A 19,004-nucleotide genomic window follows, 5' to 3' on the forward strand; every position below is an offset into this window, starting at 1 on the left:
GGATATTTCTCCTGCTACACCTGGAAACCTTGGCAGTCACTAGAAGTCACAAAAGACTGGGTGATCAGGAGATCTGAACACTGACTCCTGATTCTGTCTGCTTCACTGTCATACCCAAAAGCCCAAGAGAACAGAAACCCTGGGGTGTGAGGAACAGTCAAGGGAAGGGAGAGTAGCAAAAGTCTGGGATCCAGGCTCCAGTCCCGCCTCTGCCACTCCACAACCCGGCACCCCATAGTCTTGTGACTTGTCTTAATTTGTTCCCCGAGGTCTCAAGGGATGCCCAGAAAACATCTTTTGGGTTTGAGTGCAGGCTGTACCATGCACTACAATGCGACCTGGGCCTCGGTTTTCCCTTCTAGGAACCCCTGTTTTACGGAGTAACCGAGAACAGGGGTCACCTAACCACTAGGCGTGCAGTAAGTGCTCGGGAAATGCCAATATCACCGCCTCCCATTACGCCCAGGTACAGCCTCTCGCTCCACACCGCACCTAGCAGCGGGGGGCGGGAGGTCCCCGCGCTCTGGTCTGCAGACCCACTCCCACCGCCCCTGCGCGGGCCGCCTGTCGCCGACAGCAGCGGTGCATTGTGGACCTTGTAGTGCGCGGCTGGGGTTGAGTGGGTGGGCGCGGCCGCTGCAGTCGCAGCGGGGCCATCTTCCGCAGGCCGGCTGGTTCGGCCTGTACAGCCCGCACCCGCGCCTCTCGCCCGGCCCGATGGCTCCGCGGCCGCTGAGTCCCTTGGTGCTGGCGCTGGGCGGCGCCGCGGCCGTGCTGGGCTCAGTACTCTTCATCCTCTGGAAGGCCTACTTCGGGCGCGGACGGGAGCGGCGCTGGGACCGGGGCGAGGCCTGGTGGGGCGCGGAGCCTGCCCGCCTCCCTGAGTGGGACGAGTGGGACGTGAGTGCCGGGCCGGGGTCTGGGCCTCTGCACGTGCAGCTGAGGGGTGTGACGCTGCCCCGCGAGGCCGGAAGCGCCTGGGTCGGGGACTTGGCGCCGCAGCCCCCTGGCCTCTAGCTAAAGGGCGCGCGGCGGGCAGCCAGGCAGTAGTGAGTCCCGGAACCGAGAGACGGCTGGGCATTTCAGGAGGTGTTTGGCACCGCCCTGTGCTGCCGCGGGGCCCGGGCTTCCTCGTGGGCGCCAGAGCTCCGTAGGCGTGGCCCCGGACTGAGGTCGGGCCCGCGCTGTGTCCACCCCGCGCTCGCCGGGCGCCTGCGCAGTACGCACAGCCCCGCGGCCTAGGGCATGCCGGGAGAGGCCTCCGCCCCCTTCCCGGTCCCGGGCCGAATAGAGAGTTTTTCCCTGTCCGTGGTACCTGCGATCCTGGGTCGCGGGGATTGCCAGTCTGAGGAGGCTGCGGCTTCGCGAGAGGAAGGAATTTCACCGAGGTCACTCAGGGAAAGCCAGAATAGGGTTTGGGATTCAGGACTCCAAAGGCAGCGCTGGTTCCACTGCGCCAGACCATTACTGCCTGCCCGTTGACGGGTGGAGGGCGGGATGGACGTTTTGGTGTCTTCGGTCTTACTTTAGGGAGGGTCCGAAGGGAGGTTGTCGGCCGCAACTTGACCTGTGCTCCACAGCCTGAAGACGAGGAAGACGAAGAGCCCGCGCTGGAGGAGTTGGAGCAGCGTGAGGTGCTGGTGCTGGGGCTGGATGGCTCAGGGAAGAGCACGTTCCTGCGGGTGCTCTCTGGGAAGCCACCGCTGGAAGGCCACATCCCCACCTGGGGCTTCAACTCTGTGCGGCTGCCCACCAAGGACTTCGAGGTGGACCTGCTAGAGAGTGAGCAGACCCCCGCCTCCTACACACACACACACACACACACACACACACACACACACACCGTCTCCCCATCACCAGCTGGACCCAAGCCGGGGATCTCTGCCTGGGGGTGGCTCCAGCATGCGTATCTAAGCAGGACACGTCTCTGTATGACATTCGTCCCCTGCCTCTCTGGGGCACAGGATATAGTCCAGGATCTGTATTCTGAAGTGATGGGCCGTTCATGATCGGCAACTCCAGCTTGGTCACTGCCTGTCCCTCACCCCTACTGAAGCTCTCATGCCTAACACTGAGATACCAAAAACTAAAGTTTCCTGTATGCCAAGCACTTGACAGGCATTATGTAATAAAATCCTCCCAACAACTCCAGAAATCTGGAAACAGTCATTACCCTTGTTACATACATGAGGAAAGGGAAGCCCAACAAGTTAAATAATTTATCCTGGCTCACCCAGCTTGCCAGTCTGCTAATGCAGACTCTGGCTCTAAGCTCTCGGTGTTAAGCATCATGCTACATTGCTCGCTTCTGAAGGGTACTTGCTGTTTTCTTCTGCCCTTTGCTTGCACTGTTCCTTCAGTCTAGAAAGCCCTTCTTCCCTTGATGAGCTGCTACAACTTCAAGATTTAGGTCAAATATCATATCCCTGGTGAAGCCTTCTCTGATTTCCAGGCTAGGTTAAGGGCTCTTCCCCTGAGCTGGTATTTGCCACATACCAGGCTATGTCCATGACTAGGCATGTGGGGCACAGGTGGGTCTGATCCAGTTCCGGCCCCTAGGGCCCAGGGTCAAGCAGATACCTTGGAGAGCTTGTTGAGTGAGTGATCAGAGGGGGCCTGGGCAGCCCCTGTCCTCAATGGTAGGCTTCTTGGGATCCCAGGAGAGGACAGCAGTACTTAGCCAACTGTGTCTAGCTACACACTTGGTGGGGAGGGACAAGTAGACTTCCTGCCACCCACAGGACTTAGACCATAAAGACTGGGTGCGTTAAGTGCTAGGTAGTGGGATCAGGCTCTGAGGGCCTGGCTGTTGGCCTGAATGAACCCAGTTCTTCTGGTCTCAGACGCTTGCTTGCTGGCCTGTCCTGGCTATATCTTTCCTCCACGACTGTGACAAACACTGATATTCACCTGGATTTTGGTCCTTTAAACAAGATTTCCCCCATCCCTGGAAGAGGGGATTTGGTGTTTTCATGTTACCCAGGAGTCTAACTGGGTATAATCCCAGTTTCATAGGGTCACTCCTGGACTCAAATTCAGATCTCCCAGTCAAGTCCTAGGGCTTTCCCTTCCCACAACACTCATTTGGCTGTGGTCTCCAGTGCTCTGCCTAGAGCCCAGTCAAGAATGGGCCCTTCCCTTCCCCCCCACTTCCTACATCTATCTTATTAGCTAGTTCTTTCAGCTTTGTTTTCCAATAGATTCTGCATCTGTCTACTTTTCCCCACTTCCACCATTGCCTGCTTGATCCAAGCCACCATCATGTCAGTACTGTAAAAGCCTCTGTGCTGGTCTTTCTGCTTCCACCTCTGTCCCGGTGTCAGCCAGCAGTATCTTCAGAAACCCATGTCACTCTTGCTTAAAACCCTTAAGGGGATCCCCAAGAGCCTCACTGTAGCCTTACAGCTCCTGTGTGTTCAAGCCCTGACCAACCTTGATGGTTGTGGCTTCTTCCTCCCTCCCTCAGCCACATTGGCTGCCTTCTGTTTCTCAAACACAGTGAGCTTGCTCTTCCTTCTGCTTGTACTGCTTTCCTCTGCCTTTTCCCTTTGCTACCTCCTTTTCATGACTCCAGGCTCAGCTCACATTGCTGCTTCCTCAGGGAGACCTTCCCAGATGACCCAATCCAAAGCCACCCTCAGCCATTTTCACTTTTTCTGTTTGATTTTCCTTCCTTTCTGAAATGTGCTTATGTGTTATTGCTGTGTCCATCTTGGTCACAGACGGAGCTCCTTGAGAGCAGGGCCCTGTCTGCCTTGCTCACCTCTGTATCCCCAGCACCCAGATCAGTGCTTGGCACCTAGTAGGCACTCAGTAAGTACTTGTTGAGTGCCTGCTATGTGCCAGGCATTGTGCTGAGGGCTTTGGTGGGGGGGGATCCAGATGTAAACAGCTCTAACTCTCAAAGAGCACAGAGTCCACAAGTATCAGAAATCTATTCAGCAACACTAGGATGTGGTGTGACTAATGAGGACTGTGCAGAGGGACAGAGAGGAACAAAAAGGCAACCCAGGGTACTATGTGGGCAGCCACGTGGTAGTAGGACTAAGTATGATGTTTGCAAGGAAAGAAATGGGGTGGCCAGACTGAACAAGAGACACTGAAGGGATAATGGCTATGCACAGGCTGGGCCGGGAGTCCTGGCTTCTGACCACACCACTAGTGGCCAGGGAGGAAGCTAGGAATTGGCAGGAAGCAGCCCAGGAAAAAGAACTAGAGAGTACTATGTAATGAGCACCAGTCCTGTGAAAGGTACATTGCGTGCGGTACCTTGGGGCTTTGCTGCAAACTGTTAGTAGGTAAGTTCAGAGAGGAGGAGAATGCTGCTGCTTGAAGGCAGTGACTTACCCAGGGAGCCCCAGCTGTCAGAGCTGGAGCTAACCAGGTCCGATCGGCTCCAGAACGAGTTGTCTTTTCCTTGCCCCCGGCTGGTGGAGCCTTGGGAAGCTGGAAGAGGGGTTGTCTTGGGGGTCTATGTACAGAGCCAAGGCCCAGGGAGGCTCTGAGCTGGCTGGCCCCTGGCCTCTCCTTAGTCGGTGGCAGTCAGAACCTACGCTTCTACTGGAAGGAGTTTGTGAATGAAGTAGACGTGCTGGTGTTCATGGTGGACTCGGCTGACCGGCTGCGGCTGCCTTGGGCACGGCAGGAACTGCACAAGCTGCTGGACAAGGACCCTGACCTGCCTGTCGTCGTGGTGGCCAACAAGCAGGTGAGGGCCATGGGAGGCTGGCTGAGGCCAGTTGGGCTTGATCCACCAATCCCTGGGCAGGGGCAAGGAGCACTGGAAAGAGATTCAGGTCCATGAGCTGGAGCACCTGGCTGAGATTCTGTCCCCTGCTTTTCTGCCTGTGCTTTTTCCTCATCCCTGATTCTCATCCTCTGTCTACCTTCCTCTTTGTCTCTCTGTCACCCACTATCCTGGAGAAATGAGAATGATAATGTTTAAGCACCACTATGTGTCAGGTATGGTTTTGAATAGCATTTCATAGCATGCTTCTAATTGACCCTACTAGTTATGGGATACTATTCCCATTTTACAAATTGGTAATCTGAAGCTCAGAGAGGTCTTGTAAGCTCCCCAAGGCTGTACACCTTGAAAATAGTGGAATTGGAATGTCTAAACCCAAAACTTGTGCCTTTTTTGCATTGCCACATCCTTGTGACTTCCAGCTTCAGAGAGCTAAAGCTGGAAGTAATAAGTTGAGCAGATTGAAATGACAATAATAACTAACATTTATTATAAGTGCGCTTAGAGTGTGCCAGGCTAACCACCTAACAATCATGACCTCACTTAAATCCTGCAAAATCCCATGAGAGGCCTTGTTATTATCCCTCAATGCCCAGAGTTACAGCTGGTATGTGGCAAAGTCAGGACTTGAACTCAGATCTTCCTCAAAGATTCCTCTTAACCACATGTACTTCTCCTGAGTCTTTGGCCAGACCTAAGGTACCATTCTCAATACATACCAAGTAGAGCTTTGCCATGGTACAGAGTTCTGTCATTTCTCCTGTGGCGTGGCCCATGTCCCTGAGAGCTGTGTGGCACATGTTCACAACCTGCCTGGAAAAGAAGCTGTATGTCTTTGACCCCAGTTTCCCTTGCCTATCAGGAAATACTTGACAGTTATAAATATGACCATATGTCTTGGTTTGCCTGGGACAGTCCCCATTTATGCCTGTTGTTCTGGTATAATTATTAATAGCGCCCACTTTGAGTACCAGAAGTACCCTGGTTTGGATGATGAATTATGCCATCATTCTATGTATAAATTATAATTTATAGCAATATAGAACCTACAGGAGACAACACCTAAGGTCCCAGCATTCTATGAATTGATCTAAGAATTATTTTAATTTGGGACCAAGGCTGAAATTAAAATGTACCCTCACCAGCCATGCTCTGCAATGGCCTTTTTCCCTCAGCCAGTGTCTAGGAGTCCGGGGCAGATGAGGCCCTTGTCTGGAAATGACCCTAGTATAAGATCTCCCCACTACTGAGTTTAGGAAACTGAGCTAGGATTCCTGTAAGGGTTGTAGGCTTGGTTATCAGAACAACCTGCTGCCTTTGTCACTGTGTCCTTAGCTAAATGCCTTCACCTCCCTGAGTCCATTTCCTCATCAGTTCAGTGTAGACCGTGAGAATCAAATAAGTTTAAGTGCCTCTTACGATGCCTGGCTTAAAGGAAGTGCCGTTTTCTTACCGCAGTGGCTGGTGGTGGTTTAAACAAGGTTGGTACAAAGGAAAGTCAGAGGTGAGGAAAAGAGTTTAGACAAAGGGGCCCAGAGGCCACTTCTGGGAATTTAGGCCCCAGGGTAGCCAAAGAACAGTTCTTTTCTTGGTGACAGCATGGGTGCTGGGAAATTGGCAGCTCTGTTCCAACCAGCTTCTCCATCTCATCCCAGGACCTGAGCGAGGCCATGAGCATGGTGGAGCTGCAGCAGGAGCTGGGCCTGCAGGCTTTCGATAGCCAGCGGGAGGTGTTCCTCTTGGCAGCCAGCATCGCCCCTGCAGGACCTGGCTTTGAAGACCCCGGCACCGTGCATATCTGGAGACTGCTCTTGGAGCTTCTCTCCTAGGCTGGCCCCCCACCTGCTCACCCACCCAACCCTGGAGACCCCCGTTCTGCCACCCCTGCTTCTCTACTGCCAGCCTCGGTCTGAAGCAGGAGCCATGTGGCAACTCCTCCCTTTTCTCCTTCCATGCTCCAGAACCGGGCCTGAGCAAGGCCAAGAACCACACAGAGGCCTTCCTGGTGAGGTGGCCGTGAGGCTGAAGTAGGGAGGCAGGGGCCCACATAGTGGGAGAGCATAGTGTCTGGCTCACTCCAGGCTGGAAGCGGATCCACCTTTCACCAGTGAGGGCCTGCACCCTCCTTTCTGACGTGTACAGTAAGGTGCTCAGCGGGCTCAGTTCTCACCACTGCAGGTTGTGGGGATTGAGAACGACTACAGTGTCAGAGGTACTCCCAGTCTGAACCATCCCCTCATGATGACTTCACGCCCTCTCGTGCAGGCGGGCTCTGGGCAGTACACAGTGAGCCTTGGCTCCAAGGCCCACGATGTCCTGCAGTCCCAGATCTGCCCCACTGGGTCATGGCCTTGTGCAATCTCTGCCTCCCTGGTCCTGGGGCCATCATTTTTAAAGAGAGATGATGTCCATGTTTGTTTTTTTTTTTCTAACTTGGAAATACATTTTCCAGCCGTGAAGGTAAGAAGTGCTAGAATGAAACTAGAGATCCTAGCGAGCTCTCTGAAACCTTCTGCTTCTGCAAGCCAAGGCCTGCCCGCCAGACTACAGGATCAAGTGGTATTTACCCCCGATCCTAAAAACTAAAGGCCCCCCCCCCCCCCCCAAATCTGGACACAGAAGCAGCTGCTCTTGCACTAACCGTGCCAATGTCCATGTTTACAGAAGTCTGGGGAAGGAGCCCATGCCCCTGGGGAGACAGCTGTTAACTGGAGCTGGGTGTTGGCCTCAGAACTGCATTTTAATTATTTATTTATTTATAAAAGGAACAGGCCAAAGTTTTAGGTTCTGTTTCTAGGTGCTGTTATCAAAACCCCAGATGACTGTCATGGAAAATTTGTGTCTTTGAGGAAAATAGCTGCAATTGTGAGGCAATGTGATAGCCTCGACATGTCAGTGGAGACAAAGCTTGGCTTCCCCCTGGCCCTCAAATCATTTATAGCTGTATTCAGTATCGTACTTCACATTAATCCACATGAACTTAAACTCCAACTTGGCCCAATATGTCAAAAGGACACACTCCCTTCTGTGTAGATGGTGACTCTAGGAGAGAAAATTTCCATCATATAAATCCTGGTAAAAAGAAAGAGTTAGCAGATCAGCCAACAGGAGGGCTTTGGGTACCTCACTCAGCCTTCCTGGACCTGCCGATTCCCCAAGTAAAGCAAAGTTGGACAGAATTTCTGGATTTTCTCCAGTGCACACTCCAGGATTCTCCTGTCTCTGGTGATCAGCCAATTTGTATATTGACACTTCTCTTTACTGCAGGCAAAAGGAGACTTTTGTCTGTCAGGGCCACTGAGTAATCAGTAGCCACAAATGGGCTTTTTTTTTTTTTTTTTAAAGGTGATATCCAACTCCGTTTGCTTTTTAATTGAGAATACAGATTATGTGCCTTCATTTCATTTGACACTTACTCAGTGTGCTTCAGTTCCACGCTGTGGCCTATGTGAGAAGAGGCACCGGGAAGGAAGGTGGGGACAGAAGCTCCCCAAGTCCAGAAGTGTGATTATTAGAACAGTGGCCTGCTGTGCTCTTGGGCTGTGGGTATAGCAACAGAATCACTGTTATTTGAAATCCTGATTAACTTTCTGCAGAAGAAAGATTTGTCTTTTATTTAAAACATTTAAGGAATGACTTGGCTTTTAGGGTAGGCTTTGAAACTTTGCCGACAAGTTTTCATTTTGACATTGAAAGATTCTAACACTTTACTTCTCTGTTTTATGAACTCCTTGTTCTCCAGTGCTTGACATCTACCTTTGGAACCAGCAGTGTTTTCTAATTAAGATCTGCCTTTGGTCTAATGAGTATCATGTAATACAATTTTCAAAGTCTCCAGTGAGGGCAGTGAACTTAAATAAAGAGTTTAACTGTATCTACTTGAGCAACTTTTGAAGACCCCAGATGACACACCACTGAGGGGTGCTGAAGGCCCAGAGTACCACCCCACTGATAAAGTGCAGAATACAGACGTTTTCTCGGCCTGTGGGTGTGCCTCATCACATTTGTGACCGACACCTGTGCTCTGGTGGGGTGTTGGCCTGTCCTCCAGGCAGGGTGCTTATCTGCTCTGGTTTCTACCAGGATTAGACCAGGTGAAGTAGAGGAATGGGCCTCGCTCATGAACAGGTATGTGGCTGGCCTGTGGGGCTCTTACCTAGTTGCTCCCAAATGTGACTTTCTGATTCACAAACCCAGATCACCTGCTCCTGTGACCCAGCCATTATCTGGAATTCATCTCAAAGTTTTCTGAGCTAACCTGGGTGACACTGTCTCCACCCCACCCCACCCCCACTGCCCAACACTACAGCTCCCAGCCTACCTGAGCACGGGTTAGGGGTCAAATGTCAGCAGCTCCCCTAACAGAGGCAGCTGGAAGGAAGGCTCTGGGTCTGAAAGAACAGATGGGCACTCCACACCAAAGGGAAGCCTGTGCTTCTGCTTGCCTGTTGAACCAAGGCCTGATCATTCACCCTGGCCTGTGAGGGCTTCTGTTCTTAAGAATTACTTAATACAATGTGGCTTCTGGTTTTCCATTCTGACCTGCTGCCAACCCTCTGAGGAGAGGTCAACTTGGCCCAAAGCTTGGTCGTGTGATGGTCTGAGCAAAATTAGGTTCCCGAGACTGCTGAGACCATCACCTTGGACTGGCTGCCTATCCCAAGAAGCCTCCTCTGATACTTCTTGGTGCCTGGATGGGGGCTGTAAGCTTACGCTGACACACTGGCATCCCGCTGTAAGGATGGGAGTGGGGTGGTGAAATCAGTCCCATCACAGCCCTCCCAGTCCTCCGGAGAGGTGCTGATGAAAATCTGAGGATTCTTGCCTGTCTGCCTGAATGAAACACTAGATTCTCCGAAAAATGTTTCCACTTGTCTTCAGAAAACATTTTGTTATGCTAGCTTGGTAGAAATTGCCAGCACACTGAACTAGCTGCTGAAACTCACCTGTGGTGTTCATCCGCGTGCACCTGCAAGTCCTTTCTAGTAGTTATGAAAGGACCTTCTCATCTGCTGCCTCTGCGAGGTGGGCCCATGAGGCACATGGGGAGAATTCCCATCAAAGACCTGGAAGTAAAGAGGCCTTGCTGTCCCAGTCCAAGCCCTGTGAACCGAGACCTGTGGGGTTACCAAGGACAATCTGCATTAAAAGAGTGCCGGCAGCAGTTTGAGCCACACAATAAATGCCAAAAACTTGGATGTGGTTTCATTTGAATTCTGATTTTGAGGAGTAGATGCTGGATGCTTACAGCTCCAGTGAGGGGCAGCTATGGAGGGTGGTCCCAGAATACTTCCTGTGACACAATCACTGGTCAACACCAAGCGTCCCAGTGTCCTGATGCTTCAGCCCACAGCTCAGTACCTTTTGGGAGGTACCCAAAGCTGGCTGACATCCCTTGGGAGTTCTAGCTGATGGGGGCTAGAGCCAGGGTGTGCAAACAGGAGCAAAGGATGTCTTCTAACTGCCTCCATCCCAGAGATCAGAATGGAGCATTCCCCTAGCGCCTGCCTTGGGCTGGGCTCTGGATTCCCACTTAAGGTGCCCACACTCAAGGCCAGTCTGATAGGGGGTGTGATGTCAAGCAGATTAAAAGGCAGTTATGACTGATTTATTGCTACAGGAAGTCTGCGGCATAGGGACAACAGGACGCTTACACAGCCTAGGGTTGGGCACAGTGGTAGGAAAGGGTTCCTAAAATTGGGACCTGAATTGGGTAAAGAAACAAGGGGCCAGCCATCAGTGTGTACACTGCTTACAATGGCCAGTCACTGCTGGGGCCTAAGCTGGCTGGGTCCTCTAGGAGGGGTTTCTGGGAACCTGATCAGTTTCAAGGCTGCCTTCAAAGAGGAGGATAGCAAATGAAAGTCCAGGCTTAGCTGTTGGACAGAACTGACTTCAAACTTCACATTGACTTCTCAAGCCTGAGTCTCCTTACCTGTAAAAGGATAAAGCCTTCACACACTTTATAGGATTTTACATGAAATGATTTATGTAAAAACATTAACTCCTTTTTAAGAGCAGTAAGAAGAACCAGATTTTAGGGGATCTTCTAGGAGAAACATTAGGAATATGAGGGTTTTTAAATTATAATAGCTGAAGATAGGGGCACCTGGGTGGCTCAGTTGGTTGAGCATCCGACTTTGGCTCAGGTCATGATCTTGCAGTTCATGAGTTTGAGCCCCGCGTCAAGCTTGCTGCTATCAGTGCATAGCCCACTTCAGATCTTCTGTCCCCTCTCTCTTTGTCCCTCCCCCACTTGCATTCTCTCAAAAATAAAAACATTTTAAAAAATTATAACTGAAGATAAAGTACCAAGGCCAGCAAATGCCCAGTGCTCACCCCACAACATGCCTGTGATCCTGTTCTGTGAGTCATCACCTCACATGACCAAATTAGGCCTCCCCTGATTGGCCACACAGTGTGTAGCCCAGTGCTTGGCACAGCATTGAGTGGTATTATGTGGTCCACCAGTCTCAGAAAGCAGATCTGGGGGCAAGAATCTGAAGACGCAGTGAAGGCCAGTCACAAGGATACAGCAGTACAGCTACTTGCCCTCTGGCCATCAACCCACAGCGTAGGGCCATGCGACAGCCAATCTGGCAACCTCCAGCCTCAGAGTAAGGCTAGTGTTGGCAACACAGACCCCTTCTGAGCAGCCTGGGGTGGCCAGCAGGCTTCTGTGGAAGGGTTACTGCTGTGTAGGAAACCAAGGCAGAGCAATGGAACCAGAACAGGGGAGAAGAGGAGGGAGGCCACACCTAAGAGGGCGTGGGGATGTGGCACACAAAGGGCTGGATGGCCTCTTTGCCCTGGTTGAATTGGTTTTCACAGGGGCAGTCCAGGGCTTGGCTGGGAGGGGAAAATAACTGTCAGAGAAGTAAAATAGCCTTATTTTATTATATACACATTATATGTAAACAAACCACCCACTCTGAAAACAGTAGGTTCTGGCTTTTCCCAGGGCCCTCAGAAGCCTTGTGGAGACGGTTCCTTCCCCAGAGAGAGGAGGATGTATGTGTGTGTGTGCACATGTGTGCACACATGTAACCTTTTGATTCCATGGGGTTTGGCCAGCCTCATCTAGCCGCATGCCCCTCCTTGCCTTAAACCCTGGTTTCCAGCTTCTTTGGTCCAGGAGGAGGCCTCAGCCTGGGGCAGGCATAAGCCACTCACTCAATCTCCATCTTATTCTTCTGCAAAGAATCAATGAAGGCTTGCCACTCCACTGGGTAAAAACGCTTATAGACGTTGATCTTACTCCGAATCTGTTTCGGGGTATCTTGATAGTAATTCTTCTCATCCCGGGCCATAGCCTAAGAAGGGAGAAGGGCCACTTGAGGAGGACTGGACAGGCAAAGTTCAGCTCCTAGTTCTGCCTGAGTTGGGCAAGCTACTTCATGTCCCCAGGGTTCAGATGCCTCACCTCAAATACAATGGTATATGCAGGGAAATGGGTGCAAATGTCCTCCATGACCCGGCAGACTTGGGGCCAGAAGAGTAGCTAATGCTCCATCCATAGCCAACTGATCCCACTTGGCCACCAGAGTCCAGTGCAGCCAAATTTTTCAATTAAAAAAAAAAATTTTTTTTAATGTCTATTATTGAGATAGGGAGTAACACAGCATGAGTGGGGGAGGGGCAGAGAGAGAGGGAGACACAGAATCTGAAGCAGATTTTTCTAGATCTAGATCTTTCCATTTTTAAGAGAAGTCAAAAATATGAACTTTTAGGGGCACCTGGGTGGCTTAGTCTGTTGGGCATCCGACTTCGGCTCAGGTCATGATCTCACAGTTCGTGGGTTCAAGCCCCGCGTTGGGCTCTGTGCTGACAGCTAGCTCAGAGCCTGGAGCCTGATACAGATTCTGTGTGTCTCTCTCTCTGATCCTCCCCTGCTCACGCGATCTCTCTCTCTCTCTCAGAAATAAATTAAACATTAAAAAAAATTGTTTTTAAACATGAACTTTTATTTGAAGCCTCCCATAATTAAAATGGCAACTAGTTCAATTTCTTTCAAAATACCATGCAAACAAAACAGAATTATCTGTGAATGGGATAAGAACCATAGGCCAGGCAGTCTATCCCAGCTCTAAGCATCTGTCAATGAGATCAATTTCCTAAAGTCTCTTTCCTTTCTTTGTTTCAACTCACTCTCAGGCAAGAGTCAAGATCAGACCCCAAATGGTCAGGGTGCCTTCCCAATGGACTCAAGTGGTTCTTCCTGCAGGGCCCAAACCACTCACCTTATAGTCCTCCCCATGATTCTCCACCATGTAACGCACATAGTCGATGAGGTCACGGGACAGTGTGTTACCTTTCTTTTCTGGGAGGCTGGCTTCTGCCTCCAGGTCTAGGGTGAGAGAAACCAAGAGACAAGAAATGAGGTTTTGCCTCCTGAACTTTTTGAGTTGCCCAGTCACACTCTCACCTAATCCCAAACCACGGCCATCAGATGGGCTTTGCCTCTCCATCCCCAATTCAGGACTCTTTAGCTCCTTGGATCCCAGGCTCTGCCTATGGCACAATCATCTATCAGTGCTACAACTACCTAAAAGACATCTCTCTTTGGGTCTCAGCTCGAGAAGAGGCAGGTATCAAACTAATAATCTCTACTTAGTACCAGGTCCTGAGGACAGAGATGAAGATACATTGCCTACCATAGGTTGGGACGCCCTTCCATCTCTAAAACTTCTGGAGAACTTCTTTTCTTGAAGTGTTACAACAATATTGTGAAATGGAAAGGTCTGAATGAGAACTAATGCTGCAAGGCCTGCGGCTGTGCCTCACGCATCTCACTGATCCATGTGAGGGAAAAAGCCAAGCTGTGAGCCAATGGTGGCTTCACTTTTAAAATAGCTAGGCATGGGGCGCCTGGGTGGCTCAGTCCGTTAGGCATCCGACTTGGGCTCAAGTTATGTCCTCATGATTCATGAGTTCAAGCATGGCATCCAGCTTGCTGCTGTCAGCACAGAACCCACTTCAGATCCACAGTCCTCCATTCTCTCTTGTCCCTCCCCTGCTGATTCCTTCTCTCCCTCTGTAATAAATAAGTTCAAAAACTTAAAAATAAAATAAAATAAAATAGTTAGGCAAACAGTCCTCATTTCTCAACTAGGAGGAAAATATTTCACAGAAAGAAGGTGGTCAAATGTTAAATTGCTTATGGTCAAAATGATCTTCGACTTGGTTGCCAGGAGCTGGGAGGCAGGGGAGACATGAACAGGGGATTTGTTGTTTAATGGGTAGAGTTTCAGTTTTGAAGATGAAAAAGTTCTGGAGATCTGTTACATGACAACATAAACATACTTAACACTACTGAGCTATACAATTAAAAATAATTAAGATAGTAAACTTTATGTAATATGCTTTTTTACCACAATTTAGAATTAATTTTTCTTAAAGGATGACAAGTAAAACTTTTTAAAATTAACTTTGAGGGGCGCCTGGGTGGCTCAGTAGGTTGAGCATCTGGCTTCAGCTCAGGTCATGATCTCACGGTTCATGGGTTTGAGCCCCGCATCGGGCTCTGTGCTGACAGCCAGCTCAGAGCCTGGAGCCTGTCTTCGTATTCTGTGTCTCCCACTCTCTCTGACCCTCCCCTGCTCAAGCTGTCTCTATCTCTCTCTCAGAAATAAATAAAACATTAAAAAAAAAATTTAAAAAAAAAATCCTGTTCATCCTTAAATTCACAACAAGCTGAACACATGCATGAGACTTAATGGTTTCTTTTCTATTCTTTTCTTTTTTTTTTAAACTTAACCGACTGAGCCACCTAGGCACCCCTCTTTTCTATTCTCTTAAGGCACCTGGCTACATCCCCCTGAGCGTCTCTGACCTCATTTCACACACTGGAATTTAATAAGTAGACTAAAAATGTCCCAGAGACACAGTGTTAACTTTGGGAGCCCTGGACAGGCTCCCTACTTCCCTCTGAACCTCAGTTTCTCAATCTGTATAATGAAGACATTTGAGGGCCCTTTTTTATTTTTGTTTTGTTTTTTTCTTTTTCTCTCTCCCCCCTTTCTCATTTGAGGGCCCTTTTTAGCCCTGACTGTGCAGGATGGTGACCTAGAGGAATGTGGCCAGCACTCACCATTTAGCACATAGGGTTTCCGCACAAGCTCCTTAGGCCTTTCCTCTACGTCAATGTCCATGGCCTTTATCTGCAGAGAAGAGAGGCTGTGAGACCAATAGACAAAGGAAAGATCCCAGATGAGGGAGAATTCTAGAGGTTCCTGCCCTCCCAACACAACTGCATTACCCATTAGAATCCCTACACAAGTTCAGGCAGGAAGAGATGACAGAGAGAACCATTGCTCCAGAGGCTTTATGGTTCCCAAAAGGCATTCAAGCAAGCAATTCATCTTTCTGTGCCTGTCTATAAAATGGGCATAATACCCTGTGCCTACCTCACCTCATGTGTGCTAATCAAGTGAAACAATGTACATGAAACCTCTTCATAATTTACAATGAGGAGATGTCAGATACCTTCTCTATGAAGAGGAGCAACCCGACAGTGCTTAGCGGTAGTTTCATATTCGATCAAGAAGCAGTAGTGCCATTTACTCTGGCATGAAGGAATAAAAAGAAAACTTGTCTAAAGGCAATGGGACAAATTCAATCTGCAAGCCCATTCATCAAGTTAACTACTGAGCACTAGTCACATCCTAAGCACCACTGGGGATTTAGTAGTGAACAAAACACAAAGTTGTCTCCAAGGAGATTATGTTGGGGTAAAGAGGCGCAGACAATAAACAAATATATAAAACACCATCAAGTGTTTACAAGTGCTATGAATTAAAGCAGGGAAGAAATTACTTAGTAAAAAAAAAAAAAAAAAAAGGTGCAATTTTTTGGAAGGGCGGTCCAGGAAGAGACCTATTTGGGAGAAACTAAGGAAGCCTCAGACCAGGATAACTAGAGGAAGGTGTAAGGAAGAGGAAGTGAAGATCCCAAACTCTGAGGAGTCCTTATTAGGAAAGTTAAGGGCAGACAAAGATAAATTCTGGAAAACACCACTGAGATGACAAGGGACCCAAACAGGTTCATTTGGGAGGGAAAAATGAATGGAGAAGAAAAGGGGGAAGCTCCAACCCTGGCCCAACGTGTGCTGAGGAGTCTGAGCGTGGTGGTAAAGAATCCTTTATCAGTGCGGGCTGCGAGCTGGCTGTGGGAAGGTCGCAAACCCAGGAAAAGCGTGAGCGTGGGAATGGACAGGAGGAAGTTTTGAAACCCAGCTAAGTACGGCGGGAAGCAGGGGTCAAAGGCGGGGACCCTGCCATGTCAGTACCTTTCTCTTACGAAGGGGCACGGCCTTGTTGGGGTCCATAGCCAACCCCATCTCGGCCAGGTTCTGCCGCACGGATTTAGCGTGGTCCCAGGCATGTCGGATGTGGGAGCTATGGGCAAAGAGAGAGATCACGGAACCGTCATCTCGCAGGCCGTCTCAGCTGAGGTTCCCCTGCCTCCTAAACCCCGCGCCCCTCACCACTCGATCCGCGGCGCCGCTTTCCGTCGAGCATTTCGGTTCAGACGCTTCCGGTTAACATTGTAACCGAACTTCTGTCTCCTTGTCTTCCCCTTGGCCTTGGGCATTGTAGTAACTACCGCACCAGCAACTACAACTGGGCGCCTCTCGCTCGCAGCACCTCGTGTAGCAGACTACTTCCGGCAGATACGCGCAAGGGCTCTGCAGGCTTTTTGGGAAATGTAGTCCTCCCTAGAACGATATCATACAGTTTACTACGACTCCCAGAATGCAACGAGTGGTTGGCGCCTGCGTACAATGCTCAGCAAATTCCTTTTCCCCGCCCCTCTCATGACCTCACCAGGAGGCGGAGTTTAGCGTCCCTAGTTTCTCCTAGAGCAGTTGCGGGGACATGGCGGTTCCTGGCCCTGTGACTCCAGAGGCACCCTTTGAGCCATCACAGCCCCCAGTCATTGAGGGCTTTAGCCCCAGCGTCTACACTACCCCAGAAAGCTTCAAGGAAAAATTCCTTCGCAAGACCCGCGAGAACCCAATGGTACCCATAGGTAAGCAGGTGTTGCAGGAACCGTAGACCAAGAGGATAGTAATGTCTGAGGGAATGAATTAGGGGGGTACCGGGAAAGCCAAGGGGGACGTGAGTGAGACCGGGACCAGAGTTGTGGCAGAGGGGCCGGGCGGTGAGGGCTGAACCTGATTGAAGCTGGACGGGATTGGGGGACGCAGAGATGGGGCGAGCCCTGTAACTGGGAAGATCCTACCTCGACCAAAGCCTCCCACTCGGCCCCACCTCCCTTCCCTCGGCCGCTCTTCTGAGCTCTCCACTCTGGAAGGGGGGCCCAAAGCGGGGAGGAGCCCACGGGGTCAGCATTCGCCCCTTGCTTTGTCCCCTCCTCAGGCTGCCTGGGCACGGCGGCCGCCCTAACCTACGGCCTCTACTGCTTCCACCGGGGTCAGAGCCACCGCTCTCAGCTCATGATGCGCACCCGGATCGCTGCCCAGGGCTTCACGGTCGCAGCCATCTTGCTGGGTCTGGCTGCATCTGCTATGAGGTCTCGATCCTGAGCCCGAGATTTGGCCTTGAAAGTTCCGCAGAGATCATTCCCGGCCCCAGGAGCAACCACCGGCCCTGTCACATGACTTATTCCTTCATCTCCCCTGACAAGTCGAAGTGGCCAATTGTGTGACCGACACATGTTTTTTCAGGAATTTAAAATTCGATTTAGTTTGGGTGTTGCATACTTATATCTGTGCCTCACTTTCTCCACCTCCTACTTAATAAATTGATCCACTTGTAATTTGGTGAATTCATTCCTTCGGACCCCTCCCCCCCGCAAGGTTCTTGGTCTTTGGTTTTAGGACGAAATTGTCTAAAAACTTCAGGGACCCTTAGAAATCTTAATAGTTTATTCGTTCCTGAGCTTTCCTGGTAACAATCACCTGGGAACCTTGTTAAAAGTAGAGATTCCCTAAAGTGATGCTATTTGGAAAAAACTGATGTTTCCAACAATTTTCAAACTTTCAACAGGAAAACTTTTCTTCAGACTAGGCCAGCAGCTGTGGCCCTGTCCAAGGCAGGACACTTTGCTCCTCACCCCGCTGTCACCTCCTGAGAGCACCTAGGGCTCCACTGATCTAGACTCTCCTGGCTTGGTTCTTGATGCATCTTCAGAACAGGAAACAGGCTGAGAAGCAGCCTGGTGTAGTGGTGAGAACATAGTCACAAAGCTTGCCACTGGTTTGTGTACCTGCTGTTTCAGGGTTAAGGAAGAAAGGAGACTGGGGACCTGAGCAAACTCTGGAAGAGAGGCAACCTATGAGTTTCTCATTCATGTAAAATCTCAAACAAGTATTCCTGGACTGTGGTCAGATCCAACATGTTGATTTGGATCCAAGTTCCTTCCATGTGTGACTTCATCAATTTCAACACCATCCGCAAGCTGCCAGAAGGGAAAAAGAGGGAGTAAAGAAGACATACCCACTTTTTGAGCCTCGTAACACAATCTAAATTTCAAAATGGAGGAGTGTATGACTAGGGCCTACTAAGTTTCTTGCTCCCATCATGGTCTCTCAGTTTATGTAAGGCAGGGATTATAAATTTAAAGCAATACCTTATGGTGACCCTTGCCTCAAGATTCAAGGAATTGATATGGAGTAGTGAGGACTAGGGCACTTTTAAAGATGAAGGCCACTGTTTTTAGTGGTTGGTGGTATTGTGTTCCCCTACAGAAGAAATGTTGAAGTCCTAACCCACTACCTCAAAATGTGATCGTATTTGGAAATAGGGTCTTTACTGATAATTAAACTGAGATCGTTGGGGTAGGCCTTAATCCATTCTGATTGACGTCCTTATGAAAGGGGACATTTGGCAGAAAGATAGACAAGGTACAGATGATGTGAAGATGACCTCACCTACAAGTCAAAGAATGCCTGAGGCTGCCAGAAGCTGGGAAAGAAGCTTGCACAGATCCTTCCCTAGTGCCTTCAGACAGACCATGGCCCTGCCGACACTTTGATTTTGGACTTTGGGCCTCCAGAATGGTGAAACAATAAATTTGTGTTGTTCAAAGCCAGACACTGCAGTACTTTGTAATGGCAGCTCTATGAAAAGAATAGTTGGTAGTTACTCAGATCTTTTTATACATTGTGCAGGTCACAGCGGCTGAAACATAGCCTGTCTGCAACCTCTGCTGAAGAGGAAGAAGGTGTGGTCACTGGTTATTTTGCCCAGATCTGCAGAGGGGCACAGCTGAAGGAGGGAGAGCAGTGGGCCTT

At 50.0% G+C, this 19,004-nt stretch overlaps 3 protein-coding genes and 1 long non-coding RNA gene across 4 annotated transcripts; 3 read left to right on the top strand and 1 right to left on the bottom strand.

Moving 5' to 3' along the window:
• Positions 1-633: 633 nt before the first annotated feature.
• Positions 634-8,621, top strand: ARL10 (ADP ribosylation factor like GTPase 10). Its single transcript, XM_039239754.1, has 4 exons — positions 634-900; positions 1,581-1,782; positions 4,533-4,708; positions 6,403-8,621. The coding sequence occupies exons 1-4, from the start codon at positions 718-720 to the stop codon at positions 6,574-6,576; spliced, it is 735 nt and encodes a 244-aa protein (XP_039095685.1). The 5' UTR covers positions 634-717; the 3' UTR covers positions 6,577-8,621.
• Positions 8,622-8,649: 28 nt separating this feature from the next.
• On the top strand, positions 8,650-15,659 carry LOC120236774. The gene is made up of 3 exons (XR_005529767.1): positions 8,650-9,722; positions 10,341-10,343; positions 15,646-15,659. It is a non-coding gene; the product is annotated as an uncharacterized LOC120236774 (long non-coding RNA).
• NOP16 (NOP16 nucleolar protein) lies at positions 11,626-16,417 on the bottom strand. The gene is made up of 5 exons (XM_039239755.1): positions 16,233-16,417; positions 16,035-16,143; positions 14,838-14,907; positions 12,988-13,094; positions 11,626-12,060 (listed from the first exon to the last, which is right to left on the bottom strand). The coding sequence occupies exons 1-5, from the start codon at positions 16,337-16,339 to the stop codon at positions 11,917-11,919; spliced, it is 537 nt and encodes a 178-aa protein (XP_039095686.1). The 5' UTR covers positions 16,340-16,417; the 3' UTR covers positions 11,626-11,916.
• Positions 16,418-16,566: 149 nt separating this feature from the next.
• HIGD2A (HIG1 hypoxia inducible domain family member 2A) lies at positions 16,567-17,527 on the top strand. The gene is made up of 2 exons (XM_039239777.1): positions 16,567-16,777; positions 17,128-17,527. The coding sequence occupies exons 1-2, from the start codon at positions 16,624-16,626 to the stop codon at positions 17,292-17,294; spliced, it is 321 nt and encodes a 106-aa protein (XP_039095708.1). The 5' UTR covers positions 16,567-16,623; the 3' UTR covers positions 17,295-17,527.
• Positions 17,528-19,004: the final 1,477 nt, after the last annotated feature.

This window comes from Hyaena hyaena, unplaced genomic scaffold, assembly GCF_003009895.1.
Source record: "Hyaena hyaena isolate Hyena2069 unplaced genomic scaffold, ASM300989v1 scaffold_160, whole genome shotgun sequence".
Lineage (NCBI taxonomy): Eukaryota > Metazoa > Chordata > Mammalia > Carnivora > Hyaenidae > Hyaena > Hyaena hyaena.

What these genes read in the sequence shown, in the direction of transcription:
- NOP16 (XM_039239755.1), bottom strand. Translation starts at nt 16,339, where the DNA reads ATGCCCAAGGCCAAGGGGAAGACAAGGAGACAGAAGTTCGGTTACAAT. An exon ending in TGCCCCTTCGTAAGAGAAAG is followed by an intron (nt 14,908 to 16,034) that starts GTACTGACATGG and finishes TCTTCTCTGCAG; the next exon opens with ATAAAGGCCATGGACATTGA. An exon ending in ATCATGGGGAGGACTATAAG is followed by an intron (nt 12,061 to 12,987) that starts GTGAGTGGTTTG and finishes CTCCCTTCTTAG; the next exon opens with GCTATGGCCCGGGATGAGAA.
- ARL10 (XM_039239754.1), top strand. Translation starts at nt 718, where the DNA reads ATGGCTCCGCGGCCGCTGAGTCCCTTGGTGCTGGCGCTGGGCGGCGCC. An exon ending in CGAGGTGGACCTGCTAGAGA is followed by an intron (nt 1,783 to 4,532) that starts GTGAGCAGACCC and finishes GCCTCTCCTTAG; the next exon opens with TCGGTGGCAGTCAGAACCTA. An exon ending in TCGTGGTGGCCAACAAGCAG is followed by an intron (nt 4,709 to 6,402) that starts GTGAGGGCCATG and finishes ATCTCATCCCAG; the next exon opens with GACCTGAGCGAGGCCATGAG.
- HIGD2A (XM_039239777.1), top strand. Translation starts at nt 16,624, where the DNA reads ATGGCGGTTCCTGGCCCTGTGACTCCAGAGGCACCCTTTGAGCCATCA. An exon ending in GAACCCAATGGTACCCATAG is followed by an intron (nt 16,778 to 17,127) that starts GTAAGCAGGTGT and finishes TCCCCTCCTCAG; the next exon opens with GCTGCCTGGGCACGGCGGCC.